Raw genomic sequence first — 23,635 nt, forward strand, 5'->3', positions numbered from 1 at the left:
GTTCAGTAAAGAAATTCAGCTTATAACTGTTGATGAATTTGAGGGTGGGAGATGCATGGCTTGTTTGGTTTCTGTGGGTGGAAATGTCTGATTTGCAGTAGGTAACTGATGATGTTCTTTCTTACCGTGTACATTCCTTTCTCATATAATCTGTTATCACAGAGGTTGTCTACATTATCTCTTGATGCCAGTGAGAACATTAATTCCTACTTCCATTGACTCTCACAAGAATACTTTTTTAGTGAGACATGCTTTCATTAGTTTATTTAGACTGCCTTCAAAGCATTATAAGTTACACTGGAAAACCATTATTTGTGTAAGGAAGAATGTTCACACAATTATTAATGTAATCCTTCAGTTAGACCAAGATGGCTCTAAGTCTTTCCCCAGGCAGAGAACTCCTGACTGAGCTCCAGCCTGCACTGCACTCCGGCTCTGCTCTCTGTCATGACTAAATTCCACCTTTTACTGCTGCTACAACCCCACTCTTCCTGTGTCTCATTGCTACCTCAGTTACACACAGCTAGTATATCTTCCTTACATGTCCCCCTTGCCTTCCATCTTTTCCTCCTCCTCTACACAAAGAGTTTTTGTCTATTTTCTTCTCTCTGCCTCAGTCTATGTCATTCAGGGATCTAGACTTCCCTTGTTCCCATTCCTTGTCACCTCTCCTTAAAAATCTATACTCTCCTTTGGGTCTTGACCATTATAATGCCTATCAAAAATAAGTATGTCGTGCTCTTTCTGTCCTCAAAAATAAATACATGTCAAAATGTACCACTGACCAAACTGCATCTCCAGCCAGCTCTACATTTCTCTTCATCTTACTTGAAACACTTCATGGTTGCTGCCTCAACTTTGTATCTTTCATTCCTTTAGGCTCATTCTGATTTCTCTTTACTGATTTGAAAAATGGGGGGGTTTTATGTGATTTTGTAAGTCACTCTTAAATGTCCATGTTGTCTGGTGCTTTTCACTGGCACTATTTACCCCATGGATCTGCATGATCTCTCTAACTCCATATAGGACCAGTTCTTTTTTCCAAAGTTGCCTGTCATATAAGGGCTGCTGGGTGGAAGGAAAGGCTGGAAATTCTCCAGTTCTGGTAGTTTTAATGTCACATCACTTAGAACATTAAATGTGCAAGCCCAGAGGGTTACAATTGTGCACATTCTCAGGATCAAAACCTGAAACCTGGTTCAAACTGCTGATTACAGTTTTTGTTCCTTATGCAAGCCTCAGCTTGGGTTTACAAAATATATTTTTAATCTGGACAAATTTAGAGTTTTGGGAAGGAATAGGATGTAACTTACTTTTCATTGTTCTCTGCTGAAAGTTCCGGATTTATTCAAATTTCAACCTCCAAAGTAAATCCGGGATCCTGAGCTAAAAAAAAAAAAGTCCAGTGTTGACTCATTGAAGTCTGTGTCTGTTTGCTGTACAACCAGTAAGAAAGCACATAAATAATCACCCATTTGGCCAGCCTAACTTCATACCTCAAAGTGTTTTATGGAGTTGAATAGACACTGCTATACTGAAATAGGCACTGCTATACTTATTTACAGGTAAGGAAGTCAAGGAGGAGTTTAGTGACCTTACCAAAGTTCACACAAATGTCAATGACAGGAAACTGACCTCCTGATTGTCCTGTCTAATTCTGTATCTGTGGGATCATGCTTTAGTAATCAGCACTGTTTTCAACTACACTTTTTAACCTTGAGCATGAGTGATTTGAATGCCTTTCAGATAGAGGTAATGAGAAATACATACATTGAAAAATCCAGTAAGTCAATTAATGTTTGCAAGATGCACAGATACAATGGTAAAGAATCCAACAGAAAATGTGATACAGCTGCCTGTACTAGCTTGTACCCTCATACACAGCACACCACAAGCAGCCAATATCTAGAGAAGTCACATAAAGTGATACAGCCTAGACCTTATTCTTCCCTCGTACCTACATTTACAGATTTGCCACACCTCAGTGAAAATTAAACACTGATATCTTCAAGTGGAAAATTTTAGAAGGGAGGTTGGTATAGTGAGAGATTGATGTCTCTGTTTTTAATGGAATTTTATTTTAGAGCTCCAAACTACAGTGCATCAAAGATCCTATGCGTAATTCATCAAGTATTTGTGAAATCATTGCAGAAGACAGACACTGTCAGGCCATCAACTGTATCAGGACAGCAGTAGCAAAAGAATTTAGCTCATGCAAAGACTGGTTATATAACATGGTTAGTAAGAACCTTGAACCTCCCCTGCTTCATACAATTTTGCTTAGTTGTTCATACAGATTCTCAGAGATGCTTATTTTATTAGAAATCTCTAGTTTTGCCAATTCTACCATGCATATAGTCCAAAGAAAATTAAGGCAATAAAAGTAAGAAGTTCCAGGAAAAATTTCAGTCCAGTAGCATCATGAAATTTCTAAGGTGAAACATTACTCTTTGTTAAGCTATGTTTTGTTAATTTTTGCATATTACTTCAAGGTGCTCTTCAGTACCAGTATTGTTATATTAATAACCTGAGTGAGGTTATTATGATTTGAGTGCATAGAGCCCTTTCTGAGTTTGCTGCATGCCATTTGGCAACCAAGCCTTTTGTGACTGTAGAAGAAAGTGCAGTCCCTGGGCAAAGCAATCCTGTATCCTGACAGCCCCACTTGCAAGCGCAGAGCCCCGCTGCCAGCCTGGACAAAGGACCTGCTGCTGAAGGCACTCCATTGCTTGCTGTTATTCACAGACAAAAAATAGGAGTTAAGTGCTTCAGATGAAGTTCTTATGTCTAAATGCTAATTAGATCCTCTGGTTTTCTGAGACATACAAAAGAGAAAGAAAAGCTGTAAATCAGAAGGTTAATTTCTTATTTACAGCAGTGCTGCAGGGTTGCAAGTGTTAGCACCAAGAAACACTTCTGTACTAACTTTTCTTTTTCCATATCTTTTTCTGTAGAAAAAGATGAGAAGAGAACAAGCATCTCACAGGCAGAGGTAAGTGAATTTTATTTTTTTTAAACATATTTATTGTTAAAATAGGTCTATTGTTAAAACCCCTTTGAAACTCATCCTGATTCATCCTGGTTAATATTTTTGTTTACATTGCCATGCCATCCTCAGTAACACAGCCTTGTTTTTTTTGTGTGTCAGTTCTGCTGGCTCTCCTTCTCCCTGTGGCCTGGAACTGGGAGAGGCAAGCCTCCCCTCTGCCTTGCTGCCATGCCCTGGCAAAGCATAACAACCCTGGCCCAAGATGCCCCTGCCAGCTAAACTCATCCAAGCATTGCTTTGGATCTGCAGGCTGCTGCTGGTCTACAAAAGCATTACAAACTCCTCCCTACTCTCTCCATCATTTGCCAAGCCTACAGCAGGTAGTGCAGCAGTGTTGTTTGCACGAGTTAAAAGTGGGCTCCTCCAATCTTGTTTTCTAATCTCCCCTTGCATAGTTCCTGCAATTCTCTCATCTCCTTCTCCTTCACCCATTGCCCAGAGCAGCAGGCAACATTTTAAATAGCAGCAGGAGGTATTGATTGGTTCAAATTTGGACTCAAATACAGACTTGTAAAGATTTCCTGGGGTGAGGATCAACAACCTATCCCATCCCATAGCGTGTATAAATAACTTTCCCTTTCCAAAGATGATAATATTTTATTTATAAATGTTATCATTCCATCCATTCTAATAAGGTAAGGTAATAGGATTGGCCATACTTTTATGAAAGTGGTTCTGTTAAGAGCTGTCTCAAATGTTCCATGAAGAAATAGATCTGATTAAAATTCACAGTCTATATAATAGGCATTTTCAGAAAATATTTGGGAAAAGACAACACTGTTACGATCAAATATAAATATAAATAAATATAAATAAATACAAATAGAAATAGAAATTGATTAGATGAGAAAATAAAAAAGCTTGCCTACACACAGCTTTTCCTTAAGCTTTCTGTTAGGCGTGTTATGGTGCTTATGTCTTCCGAAGCTAGCTATCAGTGTGACCTTATGTAGCTTTATTACCCTTTGTATATCAACATATTTCATATTGGTATAATATGAACACCAATTTAGCTGCTTTCATTTTGCAAAAGCTGCTCTGCTCTAGCGCTGAATATATTCCCATCAGTTTTTGCTAACTAAACATTGGTATAATTATACTATTACTCTATGTGTAATTTTGCTACCGTTACTTTGGAATACTTTATCTTTTGTGCATAGATGCAATTTCAGGGCCATAAAAAGTTTAACTGTATCTAAATATAACACTCAAATCAGTCTCAATTAAAGACCAAATGACTGGCTGCTGAAATGATTTTCTTAAGTGCAATAGAACACATTGAAAAAGTGGAGGAGAGAGATTTCCACTTATTTATGTTAAAATGTATAGATTAATAATTTCAGTTCTACCTTACCTATACATATAATCACTGATTATGCTGTATTTAATTGGAATATTGATTAATGTGAATCTTGCAACTATTTTAATGTATGTAAACATTTATTTGCCTTATGAGAATCAGTTACGCAGACTGTTAAAAGCACAGACTATCCAAATTTTATGTTTAACAATATTTTTTTAGGGTGAAGGGTAATTTTCAGTAGTATTGGGTCTGTCTTGCCTGGGAGTCATAAAGATTGTCCATTAAATACATATTTTTCTATCTAATCTTAGTTTTCTCTGTGTACATGAAAGTCCAGGAACTGGCATCAGCTGTACGCAATATATTTTTCTTAGAAACTCCTCAGATGGGTATGTGCCCCTCTGAAAGCAGCTGTGGGGCAAGACCCAGAGCTGCCATGAACAGAAAGCTCTCCCTCTGCCCATCTCTTACTGCCTCTCTCTGTTTTCTGTCCCTCCCCAGTCCCAGAGTGCCTCTCCCAAGCAGAGGAAGCAGAGCGTCTTCACCCCTCCTGCCCTCAAAGGTACTGTGCAGGTCCTGCCCCGGCCCCTTGCATTGTGGCTCGGTGTCTTCTCTGGCAGAGGAAACGCCGGGGTGTGAGTGATGGCTCTGCCCACGAGCAGCACGACTGCGGGGGGTTCATGCTCAACCACTGCTGCCTTTGCACTTTGGTATTGGCATTGGCCATCTACCTGATGCTGACCATCTCTTTATTCTCAGCATAGAATCTTGCTGCAGTGGTGAATTTATTGGTTTAAAAAAAAAAAAGTTTTGATACTTTCATTAGTTTGCTCTAACAGATAATTCAATGCCAAACTTTGAAGAGAGCTTCTTGAATATGTGAATTCTATTAGTGCTGGCCCCATAGAGTTCTCTGTTTCTTCTTTAAACCGCTCTCCCAGTTTCTGCCTCCCTTTCCAGGCAGCTGTGAAAAGGCAAATAGCCAAAATTGTGGGCTAAGTATCTGATCATAGGAAGTGTGAAGCCTTTCTTGGGAAGATAAGATAAAATGAGAAATCTTGGTAAATGTTTCAAGGGCTAACATGCTTTTAGAAATATAAAAGCAGCAGGAATATCAACTGGGATCAGAGCAACTATATTTAGGCCTTGCTTCTCAAGTAACTGAACAGAGTTTGACTTGATGGTGCTTGCAGCAAAGCAAGATCTATAGTGATTCACTAGCACTTCTGACTGACACTTGTCAGAGAACAATTATTTTCAGACTGCAGACCAAAGGTTATTCTGCCAAGTGTCTCTTGATAGATAATGAATACATAAATTTGCCTTTGTCTACTTAACACAATTTATTACCTGGCACAGAAGGTGGGATATTTGATTTGTTGTGTGAAATACTGCCACTGTCATTAGGTAATTTACCATATCAGCCTATCATACAGTTCTGTGTATCTCATTCTGTAGCTTCAGTACTCTAGTACTTGTCTTGGACACAGTTAAAGCATCACTCAGCTGTCACAGAAGACTTACTATCAGTTTGCCAAAATGGGCTAAAGTTTGTGTACTGAATATTAGAAATAATATTATTAGAGTCAATTACAATAATTTTTGTGAAAGGAAAATGCTCTGCATGGATAGAAATAACGCCTATTGATCTCACTGCTGTATTATTTTCCTGTGCAAGCCTAAACTAAATACTGTGCAAATGAAGAGCTGTGTAAAATAGATCCTTGTATCTTCACTCAAGGACTGCAGCCAACGCAGAGTTACCTGTAACACTGCTGAGACCCCTGGGGAGGTACCTGGCATAGTTTACTTCTACATCAACTTAATTCTCACAGAACAGTACAAAAGTAGGAGAGTATGTGATTCAAAATAGATCACAGCTAACCTGAAATATCTTGTAAACTCCACAAAGCAGAGCACAGAGTGCCTCTGAGGCTGTTATTAATGGAAAGTGGGATAGACTGTAATCCGGTACCTTGCAGTCAAAGCTGGAGATAATAAAGGTAGTGGACAAGAGGGGCAAATATTTTCATTTATTAACTTCTCCAGCATTTTAGTAGTTTTTAGCTACTGTTAACTCAAGTTCCCAGAAACAGGCCAAGCTCGCAGGCAGTTGCCAAGCCTGGAAGCCGAGACAGCACAGCTGTGTGTGGAGAGTTGTGGGAGAGATGAGGGGCCATGGCAGGATCTTCTCTATGCCTGCAGCAGAGAGGGGTCAAGAGAAACTGTGGGCAGAGTTGCACTTCAGCCTGACTCCAAATACCCAGGTAGCTCTTGAGACTGTAATTTCTTCTTTGAACTGAAAATATTTTTGCTGCAGTTTTTGTAAGTTTCTTTAAATGGTTACAAAAATGGGTGAGAGGAAGGTTGCTGGTTTCTGAACTGACAGCTAAGCTGAAGAGAGAAAGTAAATGAACCTGCATGTTGTGGTTATAGTAACCTACATAAAATGGGAAATTGTAAACATGGTTGAAAAGAGCAGAAACAACACCAGACAGTAGTGATGACTAGTTACAATACCAGAACTATAGCACATGTTGCATGGAACATGCAAATACATGAAAATATATGCAATAAATAGAAATACAGTACTGCTGAGGTTCTACCTGTCATGGTAAAAATGTGGAGATCAGCTTAGTTAAGTTGCCCAGAGAAGGGGTTCATATTGCCCAGAGAAGTTGGGAATGCCCTATCCCTGGAATTATCAAAGGCCAGGTTAGCTGGGGCTTTAAGTAAACTGATCTGGTGGGTGGCATCCCTGTCCATGGCAGGGGGGTTGGAATGAGATGATCTTTAGTGTCCCTTACAACCCAAACCATTTTATGATGCTGTGATTCTACGATATGTAGATATGTATAGATCTGTATATGATATAGATGTATATATATATATATGGGCATATTTTTCTCCTCTGCCATAGCAGTTGCTAAACTAAAATTCAATGTTATGGTCTGTTTAGGATAATCCCCAAATATTTCAGTCCCATTGTTATAGCAGCTTGCTCTAGCTCAAGACCGGGCTGTGGCTGCTGCAGCAAGTTGTAGCAAACCTGCATGTCTGCAGAGCCTGTGTCATGTTATGGTGCAACAGGCAGGTTCTTATTACTAGATATCTGTGTGTGCTTTGGCTCCTGCTTTTATTTTCCTAAATGAAAATGAACCAGAGTTCCTACAGAAAGAATAAATAGCTGACTCATCTCAGAGCATTGTTCTTTTTACTGGAATACAGTGTACTGGAAAAATCAATGTGAGAGCTATTGATTTAAGTGGTAATCTGGACAGGGACTGAGCCAGCCAACCAGATAACAGCTCAGTATGGTGTGCTTCTTAGTATTATATTACCAAACCTAATGGATGTCAAAGAGGTTTTCCATTTTGCTTTCATAGATATTCCTTCTTCTAACCTGCCACACTAGTGTTTGTTAATTCCATGTTCTTATGTAGCACACAATGTTGGCACAGGTCAGTATCTGAAGACTGCACCAAACTAATCCATCATATTTTCTGTATGTTGTGATTTACACCGTGACAGTTTTTTCTAGGTATAGCAGCACTCTTAACTGAGGATTCATCAATTCTATCTCCCTTGTTTATGTCACTTTTTACTTCTGTTACTCAGGCTTTTATGCCTGAACTTCCAGTTCTCTCATGCTTTAAACTCTCAGTCTTCATGTGCAGAGGTTGGCTTGAACCTCCCTATGAAAAAAACCATAAAAGCAATCAGAGAAATGTTTCTCAATTTGAATAGTCACCAGTTTTACCTGGGGCAGTCTTTCCCAGTCAATTCTCATTGTGTAAGGCCTTTTCCTCCTCTTTACTAATCTACTTCTTGTTCTGTATGACAAAATCAAGAACCCTTTGGTCCTTTTCTTCTGTACCAAAGTAGATGCCCAACTGTTTTAGCACAAATATCCATCCATCCATCCATGCACAAACAGCATGTTTAGAGGTATCTTCACTATTCTGCTTGGTGTGTTAGAGTAGCCCCTGGAAGTCTTGCTGGAACCTCACTCTTTTCCCCTCACAATTGCCAGAGAAGTCTATGGTGGGATGATAAACCTCACAGGTAGAGAGGAACCAAAGGAAGGCAGCTTAGACTGCCAAGGCGGAAACAGATTACACTTATCTTAGGTAATGGTGCTTCCTTGATGTCTTATTACCACTTGAAAGTTAAGAGCACATTTGAGTCTCAGAGCTGCAACTGCAGCTTTCCACCCCAAGACATACACTGTGCCTAGGCAGGTTTCCTTTTACCTAGGTAGTCATGTTTTGTTTGGTATCTCAGCTCATCCTTGGAAGGAAATGCAGACAGCGGTGACAGGAAGAAAGGTTTACAAAGACAAATGGAAGACAGCTTGAGCTGTTCCCAAGCCTGCATTACTCCCTAGAGTTCCCAAGTCTCCACATTATCTCCCAGCTATTGCTATTAATACTGGTGGCTATTTAAGTACTATCAAGGTCTCCCCCTGTGAAGGAAATGCACATTCCCAAGAGGTTTGAGGATTTCATTAACAGCAAGTCTACTGGTGTGGATGTGCTAGACGTCAGGGAAATAGGAAACCTTCACTCATCTTAGTTCACCCTGCGAGAGGCTGTTTAGATCAGATCGAGGTCCTACTAATTTCAAGAGGCTTTAAAGAAAGTTCTTTTCACTGTCTGTGTTCACTGGGCCACCTTTGTGATGAACAGCTATCAAATCATAATTAAAGTCTTTCCCCACAGAAGTGAAATGTATGTTTGACTGTTTTCCCTCTCAGCCTTTTGGGAAATACATGTTTTAAATTCCCCTCTTAATGTATTTTTCTTTGCATAGAAACAAAGACTTTTTCTTGAGTTAGGCCCCAGTTACAAGATTTGAAATGGGATTAAATCTGATTTGTTATAAATCTAAGGAACATTCAAAGACATCATTTTGGTTTGAGTCATTAAAGCAGCCAGAACTCACTGGCTGTTCCCAAAGTGTTCAGACCCAGGGATTTGATACATGCATAATTCTAGTATTTACAATGACGGTTGATACTAAATGAGTTCTTTCTAGCTTCTGCCATGAATTTCAGATGCTCAGCTTGTTTAGTGCCTGCTTGTTCTTCTCTCCAAAGGAAACAACATGCAGAATAAATGATTAAAATCATGATGTCCCTCCTGAAATATGTCATTTATTAGAAGCAATTAGTACAGTATGTGGCCCTCATCCAAATTTGTAACCCCTTAGGCCAGCTTGATGATGTGTGATGCATCTTATTACTTTGTGACTGAAGATTAACAACAAACATGGGTAGAGTCTGGAGACATGAAGGGTTATTGTTAGTATAGTAAGCACTGAGTTTGGAGCCCATGAGAATCATTGTGGAACAAAAATCTCAGGCTAGATTTACTTCAAGTGGCAGAGGAATGAAGTGTTTAAGTCTTTAGCGGTGACTACAGAAACTTGTATCATTTTATGGGCTGCCTTCTTACATGGCAAACACCAGAAGAGCTTCTGGTGTTAACTAAAGACATCAGTGTAAGAACATGAAGCATGATATTACACTGGGAAGAAAAATACTATGTCTTTTTTTTTTTGTTTCTGCTTCATACATAGGCTTTATTTTTAGGAAATTAATGTTAACCACAATATAAGACGTCTTACAGAGTTTTCTGAACATCAAGGCCAAGCTGGTGCTCAGTCAGACTTTTCTTGTGTGGGTCAGTCACTTTGTCTCAGAGTATTATATTTTCCCAATCTCTCCAATGACGATCCTTTTTCAAAGACCACTGTTCTACACATGAGCCATGAGGCCAGAACAGAAGGAGATGGTTTTCAACTCTCCTTTCAATCCTGAATGTGTAGTTTAACCCTCCTTCCTTTTCCAGTAGGCTAAAGGCCTGTGATAACTGGGCAGGTGGCTGGGGCTACTCCACAAAAGCAGACACTGTCTGGTAGCTGAAACAATCTACATGGCTGGGACAAAGTCTTCCTCCAACCCCTTAGCAGAGCTGCCGTGTTCCTGGAGCATCTGTTTTTTAGCCTGGTGGCACCCATTCTTCAATACATTTCTTTCAGGTGGAAGATCTATCTCGATATGTTATTTCTTGGGTGACAGAAGGCTAAGCTCTGACACACTATTTGTGTATGCTACTCTTGTTTGTTCATGTGTTGTAGTGTGACAAAGTGCCATCAATGCATTTAGTTTCCTGGGTGGAAGATCTATGACTGCCTGGACCTTCTGTAGCAGTGGGAATAGAAGATTTATGCTGCAGTCCTGTATCATTGTGTCTTTTCCTTTTTCCCTAATCAAGTCAAAAAAAGAAAGGCGCAGCTTTGGTTTCAAAACTAGTTGTTCTCTTCATTTATATACTGTTCTTACCCCCATCCTAGTCAGATGCATCTCGCTGCAACCACACCACTTGAAGCAGGATGGCCTTGAACAAATTCCCTGACTATCTTTTCAAAGATGCTACCTTCCAGTGCCTGGTCTCTTTCCTATCCACTCTACCCTCCTCTCTACTTCCTCAGATTGTACAGTAGGATGATGACTGTAGATGCAATAAAAAAAAAAAAGCCCTAAATTAATTAGTGAATCACTGAGTTGGTGATGGGGATGCATTAGATTGCTGCCATCTCAAGTTCAGTTGGCTGCCACCATTATGCTGCTGCCCAAAACACTGGCAGACACTGCCATAGTCTGTATTTAATTTCTTACTGTTGGCAACTTTGAATACATTTCTCTTCACACAGCTGGCGGCTCCTGCTTCAAAACGGCTCTGGCCTTGGCTCCAATAAATACTGCAGTACCTATAGAGAGACCGAGGTGTTCAGTAGAGACTAAGCTTGACATCTGTTCTACAGCAAAGCTGGGATGTTTGTGTTATAACTTGTCATCTGCCACTATTACCTAGAGTGAGAAAGAAAAGGCTGTGCCAAGCACTAATGTCAGTCCCTGAATTACCACGTGTGGTCCAACACAGACCCAAGTCTGGGGGAGTATTTCCACTGACTTCATTTGGCTCACCATGAAGTCCACATATCTGATAGTTCCTTCTAATCTTTGTGCAAAGAATGCTGAACTGGCCCCCTCTGAAGGGTACAGGTTTATTTTTACGATACAAGTTAATCTTAGAAATATCTGTGAAACAGCATTTATGACTTGAAAATAGTGTTATTAAACATTGTTGTATTAAATGTAGAGCAGTGTAAACATCATACTGTTTCTAAGAAGTAACATAACAGACAACATTAAAAAGGCAACCTTTTAAGAGATAACAACATAAAATATTATAGAAAGAGAATGTGGGAGACATAGTACATATTTTAAAATGTAAAGTAGAAAGTCCAGGAAGGGCAGCATGTGTTGTTCTGGTGACTTTATATCATAAGATGTATTTATAGTGAAATTAAAAAGATTTTGGCAGTGTTGTGTTCCCAATTAAAACAGCTTTTGAAGAAAAGAGAATATTTTTGTAGGAGAAGATGTAAGGTCCTTATGAAGCCAGTCATTTGAGAAGGCATTAAATTTTATTTCTTGGATTTAACTGTATATTCTACACTGGACATTAACAACCAAGCCACGTGGCAGCCACTGACTCCAGTGAGTCCTATTGTAATAAATAATAATTGCCCGTTTGTTTCATCTAAAGCATTATAAATCTGGAATTTGATCCCAGGCATGATGGCAAAATGAAGACCTAGATTACATGCTGCTGCTCCTGTTCATCTCCTGGGCTCCTGGACAGTAGGTAGAGGATCACGCATTTGGTGGGGGCAAGTGCATTTGTCAGGTCCTCACTCCTCCTTGGCTTTGTGCCACAAATCAGGCCCTCTGGGGAGAGCACACTCCTCCTACGGCATTGCCAGGGGGTCTGCGGATGGGGAAACAGTGGGGGAGCTTGCTCAATTTATATTGGGGTCTTCTGGAGATAGAGATAGATGCAGTGTATAAATACAGAGGTACCTCTCCAAGTAGTATATTTCTAAAAAGCCTCCATAGTATGTGGGCTGCTGTCTCATTTAATTTACCCTTAAAAGAAAGTCCTTCCCTACACTTGTATCTAACTGCATATTTCTACAGTTCCTCTTTATCTATTAATGTCTCCTCTCCATGTAGTCAGATTTCACTTGTAAAAATCCCCCACCCCCTAAAGGCAACGCTGTCAAAAGACAGAATGACAAGGTACAGAAAAGCTCAAGGTTAATAGTGAATTTGTGTAACATGAATGGCCCCACCGTGCATTGAGCAGTGGCATTAGCCTGACACAGCAAAATCATCCCACGACCTTCCATCTAAGATTCCATCAGCTGTGCTGGTCCTTGTGAGCGTGTGTAAGTAGGCACAGGCTCACAGCCTGTCAGCAGAGCTTCTACCTCTTGCACTCACTCCTCCTGGGATAAGGGCTGTGAGGTTTGAAAAATGCAATGATTTCCATGAGAGTGGCTCCTGGCCACAAGCTGCTCTTCCAAGTACAGTAGGTCACTGTCAGCTATTTTGCTTCCTACCATCAGGTATCACTCTGACCCAAGTCAATGTCCAAGTAGTAGCTTAGCTTTGTGATATCTCTGTCTCTGAACAACATAGTTCTTATTTCTGGGGTTAGGCTAAGAGAAACCATAAGAAACCATGCTCCTGATTCTTACAGACCATCTGTGTTGGGTTTCTTGTGGTGGGGATGTTGTCTGGTTTTTTTAAGTATTTGATTATTTTTCCTTTTGAAGTGGAGGCTTATTAGTCTGAATTTATTGAAAAACAAAAATTTTCTACAGAAAGCCATGTGGTTCTGCTCCCCTCCATAATTTCTCCCTTTCTTCACCCCTTGGGATGCGACATTGCCCAGTTTAGCAAGAACACAGAGTTCCCAAAACCATCCACCAGAGCTCTGGCATGGAGACAAGAACATGAGCAGCCTGAAGATTTCAACCACATCCTTTCAGACTCGCAGCTAGGACTGAACACTCTCATGAATTATGTGTGTGACTGTGACCAGAAAAACACAGGAAATACTGCAGCTAGCATATGGATCTGAAAAGGGATTAATTTTCCTGTGAGCTGCACAGGCCAGGAGAATGTTGTTTAAAAGCTCTCATCTGGTGTAGCTGCTAATTTTTCTTGAAACAGAGAGAGGATACTTCAGTTTTTTCAGTGCTCCCCCAGCCTGTGGACCAGTGTTATTTCATGGGTCTTTTATAGCCAGAAGAGATGATCAGCAGGCTCTGAGAAATCTACAAAGTATTTTTAGCAATACAATTAAAGAAATTGAGGGATTTAGTGACCGCTCAGAAGGAAAACACACACCTAAAATGCTTGCTGTGATTCTCCCAGCTCAGGGTACACCATTACTGTGTATGTTGGCACACAGCAAGAAGTACATATACACACATGCCTGGTAAACCCTGGAAAGGGTGCAGGGCTATTCCCTGCCATGGCATCTCTCCAGGTGACAGGGACACAGGACACACCAGGGTTGCTCCTGTCCCTGGAGAGCAGCTGGTAATGTATAGGAAACCCGAAGGCATGTAGCCAGCCTAGCTGGGACTGTGTCCAGTTCGAGACGTTAGTCTCAAGGAAGAAGAGGCCAGTTCAAGCGAGAGCAGGGAAAGCTGGCGGGAGAGGAACACGCTGCAGAGGGACTGTGGCGGTGGGCGGCGGGGCACGTGGCTGCATGTATCCATCCCAGCATGAGGACCCACGGGCCAGCCATCCCCTCCAAAGGCAAAGGGAGGCACCAGGCTCTTCTTTTTCTTTCAGCAATGAGGAGATATCGTGTAAATTCAGCTTTCGATCTCCTTGCAATCCACAAGAAAACGGTGCTGTTAAAAATAAGTCAGTGGCATTTTTGGCATGCAGGCTCCCCCTGGTGACTCCTCGGCGCAGCTCCACTCTTGGATGGCAAGAACGGTTATAAGTGGAATTACATTAAATCTGAGTAATTTCGACGCAAAATATACCAGCGCTGTTCCCCAAATCCCGTGAGTGGTTAGAGCCTGACTTTCCTTCCAACTAACTTTTAGCGAGATGGAAAGTAAGAAGTGTTAAAACTCATTTTTCGAGAATCTGTAACTGTGATCTGAATGCGTCTAAACCTTTAGAGAAGAGTCTACTGTTTTTATACTTTGTCTATATTTTCCACAATGAAATTGAGTAAACTGATATTCTGGCTGTGCTTTCCAGAAAAATTGAGAGCAATAATTGTTTTCAGGCTCTGACAGTTCTGACTGCCAGATAGTGTGTTTCTGTGGTGTAATTACTTTCTGGTTGTACTGGATGCTGGCTCTGGGGTATTTTGATGCCTTAGGCAAACCAGAAGAGGTAGGTTTCTTACAAGCTCAAGTCACTCACACAATAAAGAGCCACAAAAGATTTTGCCATAATGTTTTGCTGCCCATAGCAACTACAAAGTGAGATCAGTTGTATCTATTGCAACGTTTGTGGTGACTGCATTTTACGTTGAATTATGGGTTTCTTAACATTGGTTTCTAATTTGCCAGCAATCAAAACAGTTAAACATAAGAAATTGGTGGGGTTTCAGTTGTCCATTAGCTGAACATTTTAAAATTAAAATATTTCAAATTTAAAATATTACTAAAGATGTCAAACTAAACCTTTCACTGTTCTCTTTTCTTTTCTCCTCTCCCAAAAGATCAGAGACACTGTCTAAGCTAGGACTTTGATTTTACTGAATTTGTGTACCAAAGAAGCACTCTGGTTGTGCATAAGCATTGCGTACTAAATTGTTTCACATTTGTTTTAAGGGTGTGAAAATCTATCTATATGACTGTGCAAAACACCATAAATTGCTGCATTGTTGTTTGTCTCCCTTGGCTCAAGGGATTTGTACCCTTCCTCTGTGGAAATTGTTCCTTGCAGCAAAACAATGCTGTTCTCTATCTCCCGTTGAAGTCTCTGTGATTGGACAGTTTGGAGACTTGTTCTCCACCAACAAGTTATTTCTGATCTGATGTTGTGTGGAAAAGAGTCACTGCTTTCCCATCCCCCTTCCCACTTGCTCACTGACCAGGGTGTGTGTTTGATCACAGTTCATTCCCTGGTTAGGACTAACCAGGATATCTGCTTCCTCCCCTTCCTGCTGACAGCTGCATTGGGATTTAACAGGTCACCAACCCTCTCTTAAGGGTTAAAGGCATCAGCCTGCATTTGGGTGGGCTCTCCAACAGGATCCCCAGCAAGTGAGTAAACAGCACCTGCCCATTTACTCCTGCTTTGCTGCTGTTTGCTGCTGGTTTGCTGATGAGGCAGCCCAGCTCCATGGGGCCAAGCTCCCCATGCCCCTGGTGCCACCACCACCCTGCCTGGCTGGTGGACAAAGCCACCTGGTTGTCCAGGCTGGTCTCCCATCTCAGTTTCAGGTTGCTGAGGACCCCACCTAAGTCTCTGAAAGTTGCTGTGTACTGCAGGACCTCATGGTGTTTATTCTCCAGCTATGACATCAAATCTCAGCCCCCACAAGCAGCTGCACAAACCTACTGGGAGATGTGCTGATCCTGCTCCTTCAGAGCAGGCTGGTGTATCTGAGAAGATTCCAGCAAGTGAAAATATTTGCATAGTCTCAGACTAGGTCAAAATGATGAGATCATGCAGGGTATACTCAGTCTGAAGAGCTGTAATTGGACAAAAGGTTAAAATCAAGGCTTCTGAGCATATTTAAAACCTACAAACCTATTATATGAGAGAAAGGAACTAGACATGCTTTTCTTGTCCTAAGAGTTTATTTTTTAGAATAACAAGGTAAGCAGTCGAGTTGTGAAGTGCTCATCAGTGTAAGATCTCACAGCTGCACTTGCCCAAGAGTTTTCTTCTCTCTTGAGGCCAGCTGGCTCCACAAAGCCCACATCCACACCTCAAACCCTTTTATGCTCCCAAGTCATGGGAGTCATCCAAAGCACCCAGTGAAAATGATCACTTGCTGGTTCCTACACCAGACTGGGAGCTTTGTGGGTGAGAGCTAATTGGCACAGACAAATCTGGGGACCTGGGCTAATGGCTGCTCAGGGCAGCCAGAGGAGATCAATGTACAGAGCTCTTTAGTGTGTTTTTAGCTGTAGCCTACAAGACTTGGGTTCTCAGGGGCCAGCATGCATTTGGCAGTTGGGAGTGTGGATTCTTTGGAAAATCCTATGTTGAACACTGGAAACAGTATTGAAAATTAGGAAATCTATCTGCCAGAGATGCAATTTTATATATAAATACAGTCATGTCTTATGAAACAGTAATGATAGGCACTTTTTTATTTTTTTGCAACTTTTTACCGTGACAGTGGTAAAACAGTGGAACAAGTTGCCTAGAAAACTTATGGAATCTCCACCGTTGGAGATACTCAAAATCTGACTGAATACAGTCCTAGGCAACCTGCTCCAGCCTACCCTGTGTTGACTAGACAATCCCTGGCAGTACCTTCCAGCCACAGCAATTCTGTGACTCAGTAGCAGTTTTACTTGTAAACCTTTCACAAAGCAGTATATGACAACACGATGAAAACATCATCCCACAGTTGCCTATATCTGAATTCCACCTTTTAGTCCAATAGGCAACATATTTTATGGAAGGACATTCCCTGCTTCTGGAAGAGGGCTCTCTACATGTCAGTTTGTCTGGATGATACTGTGTCTTAGGAAAATGTCTCAGAAGCAAGAATTAAGGCTAGAGTAGGCTGTAGGCCTCTACTAGCTCTTAAAATGACAAAAACCTCTCCAGCACCAAGGGAAAACAGAAGGGAGACTGCATCTGATCTTCCAGAAATACTCCTGGGGAGTTAAGCTGGCTCGATTCATAGCTCATACCATAGGCTCTGCTTTGGTTAGCATGAAATGCCTGCTGCAGAGGGAGAGGGGAAGGATTAAAGACATTTCCACCTTCAGTGTTCTGAAATGGATCCCAGTTGCTTGAGATGATCTCAGCAGCTCACAGGCACTGAGGTGGTGAAAACTAAAGAGGCTCATTCTTTCTGACAGATTCCTGCATGGATGTAAGGACTACAGCTACAGTACCTGTAACATGAAGAAAATAGTACTTGACTGCTATTCATATGCCATCCATGAAGCAACTGCAATGGAGATAATTTAATGTAAACACCAACCTATCAATCATTTGTTTAATCATCACAATGTTTTTGTAATTTTGAAGCTGTTTATAAAATACTTGAAATTAAAGAAGAGCTCTTTTCAACGTTTACAATATTGCTGATGTCAGGTTATGCTGATGCAAAAATCCTGTCTTTGTCATCATAAGAAGGATCACAATGAAGATTATAATTAAAACTCAGTAGCAGATTCATCAGCAAATTAATAGAGAAGCTTATAGACTTCTGACAAAAAAAAACCAGATTGGATTAATTAAAAGTGAGAGCCACACAGCACATGGAAATATAGCAGAGAAAGACTACTTTGGAATGCTGGGTGACCAGCGAAGATTTTGCTTCTGTCTTCTTTTTGAAAACTTACTGCAAAGCTTTTCATCCTCACTCTAAAAATATCAGGCTGCACAGTGTATTCAGCAAGAAACTGAAATCAGCCATTAACAAATTTTGCTCTGTATCTGCCCCAGACCACAGAAAGAAATAATAGCCACAAAAAGAATAACAAAAATAGAAAATATGGATCCAGAATATAAACTGAAAAGAATGCTGGGGATGCTATGCCAGGCCTGGAGATGAAATATAAGAAGCTATGAAAAAGCAAAAGCTTCTAAGTCATTACACACAGGACTTCATTCACCCCATCACATGCTCAGGCTTCTGCTTCTCAGTATTACAGCGGCCCCTTCTCCATCAAGTATTCTCTCCCCTAAGGATGTGGCAGTAAGTTTTTTCTCAACTGTTTAGGGTTCTTGACCTCAAAAATCCCCATTTCAGCCAAAATATAAAAAAGTAGAGCCACAGTGCAGTTGTCCAGGAAAAAGCAAGCAGCTGGATAGTCCTGTCAACTAATGCTGAAGTCAGATAAGAATGCCTAAAGAAAACTGAAACACAGTTTCTTGAAAATGGCTCATGGGGAGATGAAAATGTTTTGTAAAGCATTTTTTTCAGTAAGGTTTTGAATGAAAAAAGCTTAATTTCAATTGTGCTTTGAATGTGTAAAAAAAATCAAATTCATTTTCCTATAGCATGTCTAGATATTTATGTTTAACAAACTAAGCAAAACTGCCTGATTTGATATTGCTAATATTAATTGTTTTGGTGGGGTTTTTTTCCTTTTATTTTTTTCATAAAGGGAATTGTGAAATTTCAGGGTTTTTTTCTAATTGTGAACAAACAAAAATTGTACAGCTCCAAGGAAGTGCAAATATTCAGCTATCAAAGTCTACTACTGTCATTTTTATAAGTGCTCTGGTGTGAATGCATCCTGCTTAAACCAAGTCAAACATGGAGTTACTCTGGGTTTGTTATAGATCACCTAATGAAAAATCAGGCCCTGAAAGTCTCTCTGCTGACCAGGTAAGGAATCACTGGCAAGTACATTTGACATTAAAACACTTAAAGGTGGGTAGACATCTATGCTTAGCTACAAGCCCGGGCTGCCCTTGAACATCCCATGGGGACAGTTCTTATGTTGTCACAGCATTTAGCGGAAAACAAGGGGAAAAAAGACCTAGGAAGCAGAGGTAAAACAAGGATAGCTTTGACCTTGTTACATTTTTACAGTATTTGTCATTATTACAGCAAGGAGAAGAATCACATATTTTTGTACTTAAAATCAAAAAGAAACCTCTCCAATGTTTATAAAACAATTCTGTATTGAGCAAAAACCTTTTCCAGGCAGCGTGGCCAAAACTGATGAGATTGTGGTGGCACTGGCCCCATGTAAGTAAGGATGAGCATTTCCAATAACATAAGGGGCCATAATTAAAATCTTGGTGAAATTTGATCCCAGACTCTGTCTACATCTGACCTGTGACTGGACCTAAATGTAACTGTTGGTCCTTGAGTGATAATCCAGTGACAGCTCTCCAGTCTGGACAGGATCTTATTTGTCTCATATCTCCTCAAAACTGCTGTGGTATTTAATATTGCCCCTATTCTTTATATATTACTTTTAAGCTTACCTTTTATAGTTAACAAAATTCCATACATATTTAGGACATAAAAACATTACTTCCTACACAAGTTAGCTAAGTTTTGCAGAGAAACTTTCTAAGCAAACTTTACCTGCCTGAAGGGGCACAACCTGCAGTGTTATTGCAGTGCAAGGGCTTGCTGAACAGTACAAACAGTACAGAGTCCAATTAACACAATTGAAGTCTACATCTATAAATGTCCCTGGCATTAAAAAAAACCATTTCTTGCCATCCAGAGACCCAACCAAACACAGAGTTAGGGTGTTTCACATTTTTCACAGAGGGAATGGATCTATTTTCCTTTAGTTATGTACATTGGGTTTTGTCATTGTTTTTTTTTTAAATGGAACCTACAAAATTATTTTCTCAGAAAAAAAAAGAGTTATGGAGGGGCTGGGCTGGAGAGTAAAAAGGCAGGTATTATTGTTATCAGTGGTTCTGCCATACATTGAGAGGTTATTTTGCTGTATAAGGTTTCATTCCCTGCTTTACTAATTGGAGCTTATATCATATATTTCTTCTGATTTGGGAGAAAATCACTGTAAGTAAATCACAAGTAAAAACATTATGTTTTGTTCCTACTGCTCAGAATTTTGCAGGTAAGCAGCATTTTCATTTTTCACTTCTCTTCTGGCGGGTGTGCTGCCAGAACAGCAGTGTGCAGTGGGCCTGCTTCACTCTGGGCCAGCTGTCGCAGCCCTTCTCAGCATCTGAGGCACTGCCAGCACCACACACTGCCTTCATTGCAGGTTTTTGAGCAGGTTCATCTCCCCCTGCCATAGACAGAGCTCTGCCAGGCAATGTATTTTTTAACCCTAATGAAAATTGCCATTTGAATGGAAGGCATTTCATTTGAAGATAAAACATGGTGCAAAGAAAAAGTCGTGCTACTATTCTGTCAAGTGCAACCATAAGTACCTCACATCCCAACTAGGTGCAAGTCTCAGCCAACCTAAGATCCAAAAAGCTCAGTCTCCTTCAGTTCAGGTTCTCTAATAAAGCATTTTCCCCAAGAATTAATTGCTGAAATCAAGTCCCTTAAAAATGCTTAGACATTTGCTTTGAAGACTGGTTTGCACAGCCTCAACTGGAGTTTGGGACAAGAATACGTTTCTGATTTGTATCAAAAAAGATGAAGTCTTGAATAAATTTGCTGTAGTAAGAGAAATGGCCAGGAGACCAGGTCAGAGATTTCCCATTAAAAACTGGGGAAGTACAAATAAATTTAAAAAAAAAAAAAAAAAAAGCTAAAATGTTCTTGGTTGACACTATTGTCAGGAACAGATTAGAGAAAATGAAACTGCTATGACACTCAATTCCCTCTCTCACACATAAATTACCATTTAATATATTGACATATTGGGAGCAGAACTCTTTTTTTTTAATCCTCTGCAAAAGGAATAGTAGCTGTGAACAAAGCATTTGTTCCTAGAAACAAGAGGAGGACCCCTTTTGTAAACACACCCTGATTTCAAGGCTTGGAAAGGACCACTATTTTTATATAATTGAATCTCTGGCATAAAGCACAGCCTTCAACATAATTCTACACTTCATCCATATTTTAGGTTGAATGATGGCATATATTTTAGAATGCAGAAGTTAAGACTTCTCATGAAAGTTCAGATTTTTCTAATTATTCTTAACTTTTCCTATATTTACTTACAGCAGGTAGAAAAATAACGTGGTTTTATCTAGTACATAGCAGTCTGTATAACTAAAATTTGTCTTTTCCCTACCTCTAAACAGACTTACCTGCTGTAGCTAAATATTGAGGATCATTTCATATGGCATCAGCTTTCCTAAGTCTTTGCTGATGTGATTTTTTAGCTGTAAAACCTTTTCCCGCTTTTAGCCTCCTGGCTTATTTTAAGATAGTCAGCCTACAAAGTGTCTCCAACTGGATACATAAACTATCCTGTAGAAGCATGTGGAGAATCATGACAGAAGTGGCCTAGGAAAATGTAAGATGATTTAACTTAAAGAAACTACACTTAGAAAATGCCACTCATAAACTTTTAAGGCCAGTGAGTTCCAACACATACTTTGTGACAGTAACAGAGCTTTTGGCTTCTCTTATTATGGTTCAGGTTTGAAAATGTGGCCTTTTATTGATGGAATTACAGTAATCCTTTAAAATAAGAGAACAATTCTGCCAGTCTTGTGATTTTGACCTACTCTTAGGCAGACAGCTGCCTGACTGAAAGTGGTGCTGTTGTTAAAAGCGAGGGCTTAGCAATTCCAGCAAATAAACACATTGCCCAGTAAAATTTGCCTTCCAGCAGCTGCCTTCTCAGAGGAGATTCTGACCATCTAACAAGCTTCCCAGGACCTGCCAAAGCACAGCACCTTTGAAGGTCTGCCTGTGCTGGTTGAGTTCAAGCACACTTATCAACAGCTCTAAGCCTATCTCTGAGCTATGAAAAATTGGGATGAAAACATGTCAGCTAAAAAACTGTAAACCTCTCCTGATTCAGCCTCCAGCTGCCAGTCAGACCAGAGCCATGCAGGAGGAGAGCCTTGCAGTACTGTCCAGATTCATTACCCATGTGGAAATCATCTCTGCACGTTTTTCTGATCAAGTTGTTGAGGTAGTTGACAAAGAGCCATCCTCCACAGAATCAGCTAAGAAATATTTTCTGGCTTTCCAAAGGGTAATTAATGTTGGACTGAGATTGATATAGCCTGAAACACCCGCTTGGCTGCCTGACTGCAGGAGCTTCTGCTCTTCATTTGAACTCTGAAGACTGGCTGATTTCTGCAGTCTGAGGGCTAGCATGGGAAGGAAGGAAGGAAGAAAGCAGAACAAGATGTTTACATACTAGCAGAAGTTGCCTGGGGCGACAAAAGCCTCTCTGTTTACTCTTTTGGCTACTGTAAGTGGGAGATGCAGTCCCTTCAGCAACAGCAAAGCTGACCCCTCTCTCTGGTGCATGTTGTGGCCAGCCTGTGGAGGACCAACAAAAGCCTTTCTGTGCTCAAGAAGCTTCTTCACGCTACTCTTATGGAGCCAGTGCTGCTTCAAGCCACTTCCAAGAGGGAAAAATGGAGTGGAAAGTGCTGTCTGAGAGAACAAAATGGAAAGTAGCCAGACATGTACAACATGAGTTTTGCTGCTCTCATACAGTCTTCATTGTGATAGTTTAACAGTGAGTCTTTTGACTGAGAGAAAGTAGTATGAGCCTCAACATTTGTCATTTAAAAGGCTTACCATGACAACTGAGTCTTGTATGACTGGAGCTAAGAGAAGAGTTAGTAGCAACCAGTAGACATTTAGAAAATTAGTCAGTCCTTGTTGCTGAGTTTCCAAATGAACATTCACAAACATCTATGGGGCCGTGGTGACCTGCTGAATGTGCTGATGATCTGATCTGCTCAGATCAGGTATGTGACCTACATAAACCTATCGTATTTGCCAGTGGTTCAGATCATTTGTTTTAATTTAGTCATGCACATTAGAGAGAAAAAAAAGTAGACGAAATTGTAAGGCTGAATCATATCTTGGTCTCATAATCATAACACACAGGAGAATTTTTTTCTCCCTCTCAGCCTGAGCTTAGGTATAAAACAATGTAACACACACAGTTTTTTTTTTCTGATTTATAGATTGCTAAAATGTCAGCATAGCTTAAACTGCCACACTGGTGCTCTACATTCTTTTTATTCTAAACACTGGAGATCCACCATGTCCGCTGGCCTTTGAAGACTCTATTAGCTGTAAATGACAGTGACAGCCTGACTTTGCTTTTTCTTGGATAATCTAAGCAGGAGTTTGAGAATATCTAGCACACCTATTGTCTGTGTCACTTTGTTTATCTCATATCTCAAACTTTAAAGCCACATACAAACGTAATTTATAGTATTTTACATACATTCATTGTAAGTGAGCAGTAGCTGCGTTTTTTTCTTTATAACTGGAACTTATAATCAGTTGCAAAAGCTAACTTTTCTTCCTTTAAAAACAGTAAGAGAAAATCTCATTAATTTCTGGAGGAGCAGGATCAAACTCTGTTTAATAAAAAATGACCTGACTATGTTCAGACCTGTTGCCCACAGGAGAAAGGGTGACTCCTGAATGTTGGTTATCAAACTTCAAGTGATTAGTTTTACTCCTCCATAATACTTTGGTTAACAAAAGCTGATAAACATGATTACCATTCAGAGTCCTTTGAGACAGTTCCACAGTGCAGCATTTTTTTCAATTTTTCTCAGCAAAGAACAACCCAGATTTTGGAAAATTTCCAAA

General features: G+C 40.3%; 1 protein-coding gene across 1 annotated transcript in view; it reads left to right on the forward strand.

The window, feature by feature from the left end:
* The window catches only part of PPP1R1C (protein phosphatase 1 regulatory inhibitor subunit 1C), a 58,645-nt gene that overhangs the window by 24,613 nt on the left and 10,397 nt on the right, over positions 1-23,635 (forward strand). Inside the window, 2 exon segments of the mRNA XM_051787968.1 lie at positions 2,955-2,992; positions 4,854-4,914. Coding sequence (XP_051643928.1) covers positions 2,955-2,992; positions 4,854-4,914 — 99 coding nt within the window.

Source organism: Manacus candei, unplaced genomic scaffold, assembly GCF_025592945.1.
Source record: "Manacus candei isolate 608988 ecotype Guabito, Panama unplaced genomic scaffold, ASM2559294v1 h1tg000023l, whole genome shotgun sequence".
In the NCBI taxonomy this organism is placed as follows: domain Eukaryota; kingdom Metazoa; phylum Chordata; class Aves; order Passeriformes; family Pipridae; genus Manacus; species Manacus candei.